Source organism: Pseudonaja textilis, chromosome 1, assembly GCF_049901715.1.
Source record: "Pseudonaja textilis isolate UNSWEBS1 chromosome 1, rPseTex1.2, whole genome shotgun sequence".
Lineage (NCBI taxonomy): Eukaryota > Metazoa > Chordata > Lepidosauria > Squamata > Elapidae > Pseudonaja > Pseudonaja textilis.
The window spans coordinates 221,388,744-221,401,780 of NC_141990.1; the positions used below are offsets into that span (position 1 = coordinate 221,388,744).

General features: G+C 40.8%; 1 protein-coding gene across 3 annotated transcripts in view; it reads right to left on the reverse strand.

Annotated features, from left to right (window-relative positions):
• The window catches only part of WNT10A (Wnt family member 10A), a 64,112-nt gene that overhangs the window by 31,003 nt on the left and 20,072 nt on the right, over positions 1 to 13,037 (reverse strand). For all 3 annotated transcript variants that reach the window (XM_026708009.2, XM_087920591.1, XM_087920592.1), the window contains exon 2: positions 9,828 to 10,090. In XM_026708009.2, coding sequence (XP_026563794.1) covers positions 9,828 to 10,090 — 263 coding nt within the window. The remainder of the gene's footprint in view (positions 1 to 9,827; positions 10,091 to 13,037) is intronic.

Consider the following 13,037-nt stretch of genomic DNA (forward strand, 5'->3'; position numbering starts at 1 on the left):
TTCTTGTACCCCCATCTATGACTCTGCAAAAAAACAAACCACGAAGCTCGTCATGTGTGTGATGTTCATCAACCACCAAGGCTGTGCTTGTTTAGGTTTCTTTGCATCTGTGGTGAGAGTTTACATGCTCTGGGGAAGAATGAGCCTTTGCCCACATAACTTCCCATTCCACCCATGCTCTGTGCCCTCTCTGCGAGAAATGGCTATACATAAGAAGTTTAAGCCACAACAGGTTTGCCAAACAAAAAAAAAAGGTGGAGGAAATGAGGTGGTCAGAAATTGTAGTCATTCTGGAAGTCTGGGGATGTTTAAGGAAAGAGGATATTTGTAATCTGACAAGGTTGCTTACTCTGCTTTGCTCCTGAAAAGACCGAGCTGATGCAGCCGGGTTTTGGTGAGGCTGTCTATAAAGAACATGTGAAGAGTTCTGAGAAAAGACGGATTGTTTTCAATATCAATTTGTTGTCAGCTGTTTGCTGGTTTTGGAAAGTGTCGTCTCCTTTCACCAAACATTCTAGAGTTCTTTTTGCAAACTCAAGGCTTGAGCCAGAATAAAAGAGATCCAATGTATTTCCTTCCAGGATCTTGCATGCTTTCAGGGGTCTCCAACCTTGGCAAGTTTAAGACTTGTGGACTTCAACTCCCAGAATTCTTCAGCCAGCAAAGCCACAAGTCCACAAGCAAAGCTGGCTGAGGAATTCTGGGAGTTGAAGTCCACAAGTCTTAAACTTGCCAAGGTTGGAAACCCCTGCTCTTGGATTTTAGAATTCCTCAGCCAGCTTTGCTAAATTAAGCTTCACTGGCTGAGGAATTTGGAATTAGTCCACAGTCTTAAAGTGCCAGGTTAACCTGCTCTTGAGTTAGTTCTCAAGCTAATCATAATCCTAGCCTTCCATACTGGGAACAGAGAAGATAAAACAGGCAAGGTACCATTGGGACCAGTCATTTGGTCATTTTCCTTTGCTGCAATAATACAGTACTGCTACCACATTGGAGAAACATTTTTTTTTGAGTGAGGGGATAATTTTTTCATCCAAGTTTCAACCCCTTCCCCACCATGCCTGCTTCCCCAATGTTTGCACTTCCAACTGTGTTTTGTATTGAAAGCGTAAAAATAAAGGAACACTAGGTGGAAATTCACAAGGCATTCTACCACTGGAGAAGTTTAATCCAATCCAGGAGCCATTTCTCAAATATAGATAGTCCTCGACTTACAGCCACAACTGAGCCAAAAATATCTGCCACTAAGCGAGACATTTGTTAAGTGAGTTTTGCCTCATTTTTACGACCTTTCCTGCCACAACTGTTAAGTGAATCACTATAGTTGTTATGTTAGTAACATAGTTGTTAAGAAAATCTGGCTTCCCCATCGGATGACTCCGGGATACTGCCATCGTCATAAATATGAGCCAAGCATCAGAATTTTGATCATGTGGCCATGAGGAATGCCGCAACAGTTACTAGTGTGGAAAACAGTCGTGGGTCACTTTTTTCAGTGCTGTTGTAACTTCGAACGGTCACTGAACAAACCTTTGTAAATCAAGGATTACCTGCATAGAATCAAACTGTAGGTATCCCATGTAGCATAAATAACTGGTCATCCAAACTGTCACACTCTCACTTCTCATAGGTGATTGCGTCATGATAGATTTGGTAAGAGCAGCATAAACTAGAACCATCTGCGAGCAGATAGGCTACAGGAGGCTCTGCAAACCTGTTTTATCCAGACACTGCATGAGCTAGAAAAATGTACACCTTGAATGAATCCTTGTTTGGCTAATCAATGAACTTATTTTCCTTGTCAACAAAAGAGAATCCATGATCATGGCAGACCAGGGGTGGTGGTGGGGGTTTCCTCCAAAATTCCCTTTGCAATTCTGTGAGCTGTCTTCCCCTGAACCGAGTTGTCCATGCAGTGGTGTAATTCCCCAAATTCCCAATCGGCATCATTCTGGTTTCTGGGAGTTAGAATCCTAACAGATCTGACAGATCCTAGATCGGGAAAGACTGTTATGTATCCAAGCTGCAGAAACCCTGGAAGCCCTCCAGCTCTGACTGTACCAACAACATAACTTATGCTTGGCACGCTACGACGAAATTCTTGCACAACCAATTCAGATCCATTCGGTGACACCTGTCTAACACGAACATTTGCTGGATGTGCCCTAGCAGATTATTCCCCAATTAGTTCAAGGCTGCTATTAATAATGTCAAAAAGGAGGTGACTTCACTCCTGGGGATGCTAGAAAGCTTGCCATACCCTGAATGTCGTTGCCTACTCCTTCCCCTTCCCTATTCCTCTCCAAAGGCTATGTATGCAGCCAGTTGAAACATGCCGCCTGCTCCTCTCCTCAGTCCCTCCTCCCTCTTTCCCTAATTAAACTGCAGGTGAACCCGCCAGGGACTGGCAACTTGCCAGACCTTCAGCTTTCCGTGGCAGATCGTAACTTGCTTTCCCCTCCATCTTCTCAAAGAGCCCCTGAGACCTTGATTACTCGAGGTGCATTTTGGAGTGTGTCACCTTTGTGCACTCCAGATCCCCATTATTAGCTCGGTAAGCGCCGATTCATCTTCGTTAGCGCTCGGCTTGGTGTCAGTCACCACAGACTTGAAATATAGGGCATCTCTACCCCCCCCACCCGTTTTGCAGAAGAAGAGTTGAGTCTAAGGCCCAGTGCAAGCAGCATTTCAAGTCACGTCTGGTAGTGGGATCCGTGGCTAGGCGGAGGTATAAACATTCCAGACTGAAACGAGCTGAAACCAAAACCAGATTCAAAGGAGGAGCCTTAGGCCAAATGGGATTCAAGATATCTCTCCTCTCGGTATGTCAGCACCACCCTCTGCTCTGATACCTCTGAGGGAGACACAGCGTAGCCCCGGGGAAACCGTAACAGAAGATGGATGTGCCCAACGGGGTCACGGGGTCAGTATAACAGGCAAAGTCACAATGATGGCCCAATGATTTTGCCCTTCTGGCCAGGCAGCTCTACCAATGATAGAGTCTTCCAAAAAGTGCACTACAAATGAGGAAAGGTCTCTGACCCAGGTAGTCCTTCATTTGCAACCATTCGGTTTTAGCGACTGTTTGAAGTTATAAGGGCACGGAAGAGAGTTATGACTGGTTTCACACTTATGACAGTTGCAGCATCCCGGGGGCGGGGGGGTGTTATGTGATCAAAATTCAGGTGCGCTTGGCAACTGGCATGTATGCACTGTCCGAGGGTCTTGTGACCATCTCTTCTAACCTTCCCAGGGGTTTCCAACAAGCAAAGTCAATGGGAGAAACTGATTCACTTAACAACCGCAAGATTCACTTAGCAACTGCAGTGATTCACTTAAGTGTGTAAAGCTCACAAAACTCACTCAGCTGCCTTACCTGAGCAACACACATTTGGTGGCTTCATTGTGGTTGCATGTTGAGGACGATCTGTAATGGGTCACAGTTAAAATCAGAGGTCTCCAAACTTGGCAACTTTAAGACTTGTGGACTTCAACTCCCAGAATTCCTCTTCCAGTCTTGTTAGCTCAGAAATTCTGGGAGTTGATGTCCACAAGTCATAAAGTTGCCAGGTTTGAGGACCTCTGGTTTAAATGTTCCAAAAAGAAAAGTAAGGAATGTATCTTGCAGAACAAACAGAGGAACAACGATTGCACTTCTCTACCCATCCTTCCCCATTTCTCTTTTTCTTTTTTCTTTTTTATTTCTTCCGACTCTCTCCCTTCCTTCTTTATATTGTCTCTTTTCCACTTCCATAAGAAGTGAACTGTAACAAGGGATTTGCATTACTGGAAATACATAACATTAAACTACAAAACTAACTGTTGGGAAGGGGAGTGGAAACAAAAGAGACGTCCAAATTAGGTTTGTTTTTTAAAACTGAAACGTCATCTATTATTAACAAAGATAAAGAAAAAGATGGACAAACAAGCAACAAGATGAAGGAATGATAAATGCTAATGACTTAGTCTCTGCTTCCCTTATCCTGGCTGAAGCAGGATTTCTACTGTTTTCAGCTGATGGTTGAACTGTACTATCTATTTTCTGTGAAAACCTGAAACTTGCTTCCGTAGATTGCCTTTTGCACAAGATCAGAGTGGAGAACACTAATATGTTTCACTTGCATACCCTTTCGTAGCTGTTTCTACATCACACAAAAAGGAGTCATATAACTACAGCATCATACAACTCCACTCTTCTACCTTGCCCACATTTCTGAAATCTTACACAGAGAAGGAAATATTTTATTGTGCATTATTCTGACTTTTTTATCCTGTTGCTCTTGGAAATAGCGTGATTATTCCTATGCTTCTGATATCACTCTGTGCCTTAAATTGCAAGGAATTTCGAGATACCAGAGTCCCATTTATAGATAGCAAAAGGAGATTCATAACTGATAACATGCAGAACAGGGAAAGAGTTTGTAGAATTTTGGTCTGCAATGTAATGCTGTTTCAAAGTGGCAGCACTAAAGAACCTATCCACCTCAAAGATTCTTTGAACAAAATATAACAATAATAATGGTTTTAGGCAGGGGTGGGATTCTACCAGTTCGCACATATTCGCTAGAACCGGTTGTTAACATTCTAAGAAGTTTGGAGAACCGGTTGTTAGAAGAAATTACTGGCCTAATCCTATAAGGTAGGCAGGAAGGAAACATTCTGGCATTGCTTACAGAAACTGCCTCTCCGTTAACCCTTATTAAGTTCTTGGCAGGACTAGACTTCCTGACTCAGGAACTTCTCTGGAGTTTTTTTCCCCTCCTTCGCTGGTACTTTGCTTGTGTGGAGTGACCATTCAAAGTTACAATGGCACTGAAAAAAGTAACTTATGACCATTTTTCACACTTATGACTGTTGCAGCATCCCCACAGTCATTAGAGGCCAGGCGAGGAGATGCGTGCCTCGATGTGAGTGATATTGAGTTGGCCACACCCAGCCAACCACCAAACCACATCCACCCAGTCACATGACCACCAAGCCACGCCCACCAAATAAGCCACGCCCGCATAATTGGTTGTTAAAAAATTGAATCCCACCCCTGGTTTTAGGTGTAACTATGAAACCAGGTCTGGAACTATAAAGCCCTTTAAGCCAAACACAAGAAGGAGACAAGAGGAGAGAAAGAATCCATCTACCAAGGCCTTTCCCACATGTGCCAGTAGAAGTCTCAATAACATTCAGCTAATGTGAATTACGTAATTTGTATCTGTTGCACCATGATGCAAATGATGCACAATATATTATTTGTGTCCTTTGAGCTGTGGCATATGTGATGTTTACCTTGCCCCTCCCAAGGACACCCACAGTCTTTCTAAAAAAGAACATTACCAAGTTGAATCACTGCAATGAATCCTAAAGCATGCAGGGTGACAAAGGATAGGTTCTACTACATTTACTCATCTTTCTGATTTCTCTCTCTCTCTCTCTCTCTCTCTCTGTGTGTGTGTGTGTGTGTGTGTGTGTGTGTATTTAGGAATCCATCCCATTTATAGCTGGTGCTGCAAAATATATCAAGAGACTGCATTTTTAAAAGGCATAACATAAAAACACAATCCATTGCCAGAGTCATCTAACTGTGCTTCTCTTGGCAGGGAAATTCTGATCAGATTTCTTTGAGATCCCCTTGCCAAATTCAGTATCTGAGGTTAAAGTGACCATGAATTAGATCTCAAGAGAACTAATTATACATTACATGCAAATATATAAGACTCTTTCAAACTATTGAAGGAGACTTTGTTATTGTTATGGTTGGTCACACAGTGAGCCAGATGTTTAATCTGGATTTGGCATTTTTGTCCACCTATTGAATCCTTCCTAAGAACCTGAGACAAGCAGATGTTGTTATAAAATAATATTAAAGGTATCATCACAGGATGCCAGCTATTGCAAATAATGGTTATTATTTCCTATCATTGCAACTATTACAATTGTTACTTCATCATCGTCAGGTTCAATAATAGGTTTAAGGTAGCATTTTTATTCTCCAGTCCCTGCAAAGTAGTTCTGAAGCAAGCCTGCTAAAGGTAAAACTCTGAGACCAAGCATGGAACCCCATCATGAGCCAATCAGCGCTTTCACCAATCCGTGTGAAAAATGTAGCCTTGTGTTACAGCAGCACCTGGAAACGAAAGTCCTTTCAGTTCTCCATTCCCCCAAGTTCAACCAAAAGAGGCAAAATAAACCACCAGTTTCTCACTCTAATCCAGGGGTGTCAAACTCACATCGTCACATGACATATCCGGACTTTTTCCCCCTTTGCTAAACCGGGCGGGGGCAGGGCCAACATATGACGCCTCCAGCCCCCAGGCCACGAGTAATCTCTAATCTTTGGCTGGTGCCATGAGCAAAATGCTGATAAGAGAATCTCAAGATGACCTTCTTCCTAATAGAAAGTCCAGTTGAATGCTGTAGTGAATGGTGTGTGGCATTTTCACATCACGACCAGTCATTCTTCCTAAAAAGTGACAATCATGGTTCTAAATTCAGGGTATGTATGCATGGTAAAGCAGAATGGTTTGTTTGAGCCCAACGACTGGGAGGCAGGGTGAGGCAAGAATTGGAGGTAGACTGCTTATATAAACAGAAAAAAATTAACTGGAGATATTTTTTTTTTTACATGGATTGTGAAACTTTGCAGAAGGATTAAAAACAGGTTTGCTGATAAGGCTACCGTGAAATCTACTAGAGAGCTTCAAGGGGAAAGCAGCCTGCTCCAAGCCTTGTGAGAGTCTCTGAGCACTGCAAATAGGAGAAATGTGCTACAACCGAGCACCAAAAAAATCAGGTTAGCTGCCCTAGGGAATGATGTCCTGGAATGAGAATGAGATAGTCCAGAAATGGCACACAAGCCATGCATGGAAGACTTCCTGGAAGGAAAAGGAAAGATGAGGCAATATTCCTTCCTTCCTTCCTTCCTTCCCTCCCTCCCTCCTTCCTTTGCCACATTGTTTCTTCACCTTCAATAGTTCAGTTACCCAGGGCTCAATTCCATGAGCAAGAAAGTAGCTTCTAATGAAAGGAAGGAAAAACCAGTAGGACAGCACCATTTTTTGTCTAAGCATACAAAATGAGGGATTATTTGAACATCTTGCGCTTTGTCAAAAAGGCAATGATGCAGAAACCAATTCCAGAAATCCTTCAATGCATCCATGTTGAAACTGCAGAGTGTGCACGCTCAACTCTTGTCATGATTCTCGATTGCAAATTATCAGCAAAATAATTTCTTCTGAGGGATCCAGCACAACAGTAAAATTCACTGCTGCTGTGTTTGCAAGCCACACAGTTGTTTCACGTCTACCTTCAATTTCCCCATTTCATTAGCTAGAAGCAGATTCCTGGTATCCAACCAATCAGTCCATCCAAGACTGGAAGGAGAGGAACAACAGGCTCCTGAGTTTTGAGAAATGGTGGTTTCTTTCCTCATGTGATTGGAAGGGGAAATGTTGGTGTGTAAAAGATCAGAAACAAATAAATAGAAGTGCAAACTGCATGTTATTTAACACGAATGGAAGAACGATGGAGCTAATGTCAGTAGTAAAGGCATGAATAATTCAAAGAATCTGCCCGCTTTAGGTTACTAAGAACAAGACTTGTAAGCAACCCAAATCTTGAGACACAGTGAGAAGCAAATTACCTCTACGTTAAAAAAATAAGTACATGTCTTTTTTTCTGCTGGTGCCAATACAAGCTGTTGATGAAGCTTCAATCTCCAATATGTATGTATGTATGTATGTATGTATGTATGTATGTATGTATGTACCTGTCTATCCATCCATCCATCCATCCATCCATCCATCCATCTATCCAAAGGAGATGGCCTCAGCCAACAGTGGTTAGGTTTTTGTATTCAGTCAAGAAGCAGGGAGGAGCTAGTTTACTTCCCAAGAACCATGCAATGTGTCTGCAAAGAAGCAACTGATACTAAGCACCACAAAACTAGACGTACAAAAAGCTATGTAGAAGCCTTGCTATTCTGTCATCCAGAGACATCCGACTCCTTTTCATCTTAAGTTCTCAGGCTATGAAATATATCCTGTGACAGTGAGTTCCAGTAATTAACAAAGCCCTGTGGAAGAACATTGTTTCTTCCAATTAGCAGCAAAACATCTTCCTTAACAGTTTTTCATGATAAGCATCTGAAGTTCCTGACTGTCTATGAATATCTCAACATGTTATTATCCAAAGTATCTGGCATGGCTTTCCAACTGGGAAGGCATTTGATACATCCAGATTCCTGAAAAAGAGCTTCTGTACTACATTGAGTTATGCAATATATTTCACCTGTCCACTCTCCAAGTATCTCTGGAAGAGATTATCACATGCAAATATGTAACAAAATCCCAAAGCAGTCAGAACTCCCCAAAACTGTCACCAACAGATTCCCACCTAGTGAGGCAATAGGGTTTTAATTTACAGACTGACTGACTGCTAAACAATTATTGAGGTGGATCCTAGGGCCAGCAATCCTGAAAAGCACATTGGACTATCTTGCAGGCTCTTGTGCAATTTTCCAATCAATTCATTTAGGGTTTATTTTAAATGTCGACAGATCTTCCCTGAGTTTATATTTTCTGTTTTTGTCGCAGCAATAACAGGACCTGGCTCATCTTGACAGGCTGGTATTGACCAACTGAGACTGCTTAATGGATGGATGGGAAACCCTCAGGGAATTGCATGCCAGAGGAAAAACTGAAAAAAAAATCCTTAAAGAAGAAGGAAATAGCAAATATTTTCTATATTGTTGCCAGGAAAACTACACAGAAAAATGTATGAAGCACCAGGAGCTGAGGTGAGCTTGAAGGAGCCTTTACTTTTTCATACAAATTTAAAATAAAATAATTGAGCATTGGATTCTCACTGAAAAGTGAGAATTCTCACACCAGAGTTCGGTATAAGATGGGCAACTATATAAATTGCTCAATAACCAAATAAAATTATAACAACTGACACCAGCAAGACAAATGTTAGCCTATAATTTCAGCAGATCCAACTTGCATTGGCTGAAACTTTCATTTCTTCTTATCTGAATTTTTTTTTCTACTAAACATGCTGATTTTTAGAATCTGCTCTTATTTTGTCACCGCCTTATGACACCACCTTGTTTATTCTGATGTGGATGTTTTCATTATTTTGTTTTTGTTTTTAATTATTTTGAGGTATTTTTAATATGGCTTTTTGAATCTTCCTATTCCCTTGTGTATTTTTTCTGGAAGGGCAGAAATAAATGCACCAAATACAGGTAGTCCTTGACTTACGCCCACAATTGAGCTCAAAATTTCTGTTGTTATGTGAGACATTTGTTAAGGGAGTTTTGCCCCATTTTAGGACCTTTCTTGCCACTGTTGTTAAGTGAATCATTGCAGTTGTTAAATTATTAACATGGATGTTAAATGAAACTGGTTTCCCTGTTGATTTTGCTTGTCAGAAGGTCGCAAAAGTGGATCACATGACCCATCAGAAATAGAAACTTATTGCCAAGCATCTGAAATTTTGATCATGTGGGGATGCTGCAAAGGTTGTAACTGTGAAAAAACGGTCATAAGTCACTTTTTTCAGTGCCATTGTAACTTTGAATGGTCACTAAATGAACTGTTGTTAAGTCGAGGACTACCTGTATACAATTGGTGATCTGAGGGGAACTATCACTTAATCATACCACCTGATAATTCTGAGAAGCAGCTGAATTCTAGAACAAATCCTAATGTCACAACTTCTTGAATGAGTCCACTGCTTGATCTGTAAAGCAGATTAGCATCTTCCCAAAGATTACCAACTTTTGCATTGCTGGAGATTTTACAGGGGCCTCTGGACGGGTAGCAAATCCTCACCTTTGCTGAAGATGATGCTTTCATAGGGGATTTTATTTTTTGTCTCCAGACTAGAGCAGTTCCAACGCTGATCACGGAACTGGTGCTGGCACTCATGGATGGCAATCTGGATGCCCTGAATGGCGGACGCCGTCACATCAGGGTTCCGTATGCAAACCTCCATTTGCCGCCGTGTCAGGCCAGGCAGGTTCCTGCAGACAGTGTTTGCATTAAGCACGGGCTCCAGAGGCAGTTTCAGGCCCAGGATTTCATTAGAGAAGGAGCTGGAAAGCAAACAGACCATCAGCAATGTCATTACCACATATTAAGAGCGCTTTTCTTCTAAACACCTCATTATCTATCTATCTATCTATCTATCTATCTATCTATCTATCTATCTATCTATCTATCTATCTATCTATCCATCCATCCATCCATCCATCCATCCATCCATCCATCCACCCATCTCTATCATCCATCCATCCATCCATCCACCCACCCACCCATTCACCACCCATCCATCCATCCGTACACCCACCCATATCTATCTATCTATCTATCTATCTATCTATCTATCTATCTATCTATCTATCTATCATCTATCTATTCATCCATCCATCCACCCCCCCACCATCCATCCATCTATCCACTCACTCATCTATTTAAGATTTTTAAAAGTCAATAAACGAGCAAGGGTGAAGATTCTGATATGATGCCTACAGCTATGATGTTTGCTGAAGCTAACTTTATAAGACATGAGTGTCACTCACACACTTTCACCATCCAAGACTAGATCGTTACTTTTCTTTTCCTAATAAAAGAGGGCTTTATGAAAATTCCAGATTCTGTTCTACATATAAACATATAACCATTACAGTTATCTCAGGCAACAGAGAAATTAAATTGCCTTTCCACCTCATGATCCTTCCAGCAGTTTTCATCTCGCTTACTTAGAGAATATTTTCATTTTGTCCTCCTGAGGACAAACTTGCTGCAGTTTCAATGGCATCAAAAGTAGCGAAGTGTCTAAAGAAGTTGGATCTTGTGAAAGACCACATCTGGTTCTTCTCTTAGTGACTGGAATCTCTAACCTGTAAAGTTAGATCTTCTAGATTTAGAAACACAGAGGCAGCTGGAACATCTGAAGATTAAGGGAGCTTTATGAATCCTTTTGCTCTCTAACTTTGGCCACTGGGAGCTGAAAGACAAGGAAAAGCTGGGAAAAAAGCCTTGTTCTCTAAGGTACGAACATCTGGCTGTTGTGGCAGGCATTGTTTCTTTTCTTCCATGGCCAAGAGATTCGGAAACAGAGTGCAGCTAAAGTATCAGGAGGTATTTCCTAACCCTAATTCAAAACATGCTCTTGTCCAGCAGAAGATTGCTGTGTCTACTCAGTCTGCTCCCTGTCCAGACAAAATGCTGATATAATCAGAGTTGACAACACAGCTTACTAGTTCGTAAATACCCACAGAGAGAAAGTAAGTCGTGCATCTCTGCAGCACTTTGTTTTTCCTTTCAGATAGAAATCGGATGGGTTGGGGAGGAATCTATTATGCAAATAGGTCTTCTGGCACACAAATCTTTTATAATTGAATATAGCATCTGAACTATTTATGTATTTATTTTATTCAATTTCTCTAACTGCCCAACTCAACCGATTTTGTTACAGATTGTAAATCCTAAAATTATAGAACAATTAAAGCAATTTCAAACAATAAAAAGAACAACAAAATAAATTACTGTTTCTGTCCAGTTCTAAAGGTCCATTGATAGGCTTTTATTAGGATCTAAAGGAAAGCTCATGGATTCAACACTATAGAAACTGCAACGTTTATTTGTCTAATACTTAAATGACAACATGCCAAGTGTAGTAAAATTAAGTTTACTATACAGAAAGCTATCTTGTAAGAAGAATAAATTCTCAATTACTGGAGTTCTGTTTAGATTCAATGAACACATTTTTCATTCATTTATACATTCAATTTCCACACTATTTAAGAGATTTCTATCAGCTAAATCAGGGCTATGAGCATTAAATTGATTTATTCAAAATGATTCCTTTATATCAATTACATAATTACACAAATCATGTAAACTTACACAAACGTGCTGATTTGGATTTCATGGGCATCCCTCCTCTAAAATGGTCTGTTAAATCAAGATTTGTAGCACAGTGGCTTAATAAGAGCCAGTCATCTCAATTCACAAAACTCCACAGCTCATGGAAACAATGAAAAGGTATTTTGGAACAGATTAACTTCAGAGAAAACCTTTCCCAGTCTGGCTTTTCTCAACTGCGAATTGTCTTGTTCAACAATATTTTGCAGAGGAAAAAATGGACATCATTTGGGACTGGAACCTGCCAGGCAGATGGTGCAGTCCCAGGTACTTTCACCTAAAGCAGCATATGTCCAGTTTGAAACCTCATTTGGAAAAAAAGGGAAGGGAAGGAGAAGAGAAAGGAATGGTAGAACAGCATTCTTCAAATACTTGAAAGCATGTCACACCAGAAAGTAGTCAAGATGTGTTTTCCATTATTCCAGAGAGCAGGACATAGAATGATAGAGTTAAATTACAAGAAGGAAAATTCCAATTCTAGGGGGTCAAACCTTTCATAATATGACAGTAGATCTAACTCAGGGGTTTTCAAACTTGACAACTTTATGACTTGTGGACTTCAACTCCCAGAATTCCTCTTTCGGTCTTGTTAGCTCAGGAATTCTGGGAGTTGAAGTCCACAAGTCATAAAGTTGCCAAGTTTGAAGACCCTTGATCTAGCTAGTCAAAGAAGTAATGTATTTCCCCCTACTGGAATTGACCAAGCAGAGGCTAGATAACTAACTGATGTGAATGATTTCATTTGCACTCCTGCATAAATTTAAATTTGTAGTCAGTGGCTTAAATTGCCTTTTCCAATTGTAATATAGGAAAAAAATCTATTCTGCCATGACCCTCTTCTCATGTTATAACTGATATAGCATTGGAAGCCACTAAAACATGAAAAATTCCCTCTGCCTTTAAAAAGCATTATCACACAACAATCAGTGTTGTAGTTTCTGTCTGTGTTTGTAGAATAGGAAGACCAATCCATCCTCTTTTGTCTAAAGATCACCAGATTTCACACAATCACACTGTGTGTTGACTGGGCCAGGTGAACAGAGAAAAAAAAATCAGAGAGACACAAGTTAATAGTAAAGAAGGCTCTAATTACACAGTACAGTGTTTCCTTTG